This window comes from Acanthamoeba castellanii (assembly GCF_000313135.1).
Source record: "Acanthamoeba castellanii str. Neff unplaced genomic scaffold scf7180000084758, whole genome shotgun sequence".
Lineage (NCBI taxonomy): Eukaryota > Discosea > Longamoebia > Acanthamoebidae > Acanthamoeba > Acanthamoeba castellanii.
Window position 1 is genome coordinate 398,562 of NW_004457380.1, and position 1,585 is coordinate 400,146.

Here is a 1,585-nt window from a genome sequence, read left to right on the forward strand (position 1 = left end):
GTTGTTCTTTTTTATTATTACTGTTATTATTATTATTATTTTCTAGTTTTAATTGAATATTTTTCTATTTCTTTTTATCTCCACAACAGTATGGCGATCTGAGCAGCACCGACGGCTCCAGCGTCGGTTCGCACTGGAACCCGACCGGCGCCAAGCACCACGTTCCCGAGACCACGCCGCGCCACGTCGGCGATCTGGGCAACATCCAGTCCTACGACTCGGCGACGGGCCTGGCCCACTTCAACTACACCACCACCAACATCCCCGACGTGCATTCCCTGCTCGGCCGCGCTGTACGTCATCCTCGTCATCACCGTCACCATCACCATCATTATCGCGTGGCACAATGCTCACAATTGTCGGTGCCTGATGTGCAATCATCAGGTCGCAATCCACAGCGGCAAAGATCATGGCTCTGGCTACGGCTGCGACCAAGCCGGTACGTTCATCCGTCTCTCTCGTTGGACGTGTGCGTGTGTGCGTGTGTGCGTGTGCGTGTGTGCGTGTGTGCGTGTGTGCGTGTGTGCGTGTGTGCGTGTGTGCGTGTGTGCGTGTGTGCGTGTGTGCGTGTGTGCGTGTGTGCGTGTGTGCGTGTGTGCGTGTGTGCGTGTGCGATGATAAGAAGGTGCGTGGAGAAGAATGCTAAGAACGCGTGGGTGCTGTGCGTTCAGGTACGTCGGGCAAGCGGATAATGGTGGGCGTGATCGGCCTTGCCCACCCGTCCACGGTTCCGTCCCCGGTGCCCATCGCCGTCGACAACACCTTTGCCAACGAGGACTGCACCGCCCGGCCCAGCAGCGCCCACAGCCTCACCGCTCCCCTGGCCGCCCTTCTCGGCTACCTGCGGGCCTAAGCTCCACTCGGCCTCTTCCCAACAACCACCACCAGGCGCAACACACTGACAACCCGACGAGCGATTGCTCCAGTACACAGTGGTGGCTCGAAGTTGAAATTGTGCTACACTCACACAAAGAACAAGTGGGTTAGAAAATGTGTGGAGAACCCGCTCACCGGTTGAGTTCCAAGCACCACACCAACCGGCACAAAACACAACGGGGGACACGACACCCGGCAACGCACGCAAGGAGTGAAAAACCGTGTGGTGCCGCGGCTCCGGAGTGAGCGAAAAGAACGAAAGCGACCGTTAGCCGAATCATGATTAATTGTGGTTTCATTAATTTATCTATTTTTTGTCGTCACTGCGTTGCCTTCGCTCTTTGTTCGCTCTTGGTTTCTTCGATCATCATCCATCTTCAGACGCCAGTCGCTCAAGCGCTCGAAATACCTTCAGAGGGTACACACCCTTCATCTTCTTCATCGGCGCATGATTTCTTCGTTCTCTCCTTCCCTCTCTTTCATCTCCGAACGTGTTGCCTACTTGGCGCCGTGTTAGGCAACAGCTTATCGAATCACTCCATCTCGTTCTTTAATTTGTTCTCTCTTCGTTATTCTTCTCCATCTTCCATCTCCTCTCCTTGTTCAATCGTGGCGCAACTCATTTACCGATTCATTGAATAATGGAACGGCATGGGGGGGGGGACTTGATGGATAAGGAACGAAACTAACGCGAGGCCCTCACATTAAC

General features: G+C 54.3%; 1 protein-coding gene across 1 annotated transcript in view; it reads left to right on the forward strand.

Annotated features, from left to right (window-relative positions):
* The window catches only part of ACA1_215790 (copper/zinc superoxide dismutase), a gene marked incomplete at both ends in the record, with an annotated part of 3,791 nt that extends 2,938 nt beyond the window's left edge, over positions 1–853 (forward strand). The window contains 3 exons of the mRNA XM_004337072.1: positions 90–293; positions 385–439; positions 672–853. Of these exons, the coding sequence (XP_004337120.1) occupies positions 90–293; positions 385–439; positions 672–853 (441 nt within the window). The remainder of the gene's footprint in view (positions 1–89; positions 294–384; positions 440–671) is intronic.
* Positions 854–1,585: the final 732 nt, after the last annotated feature.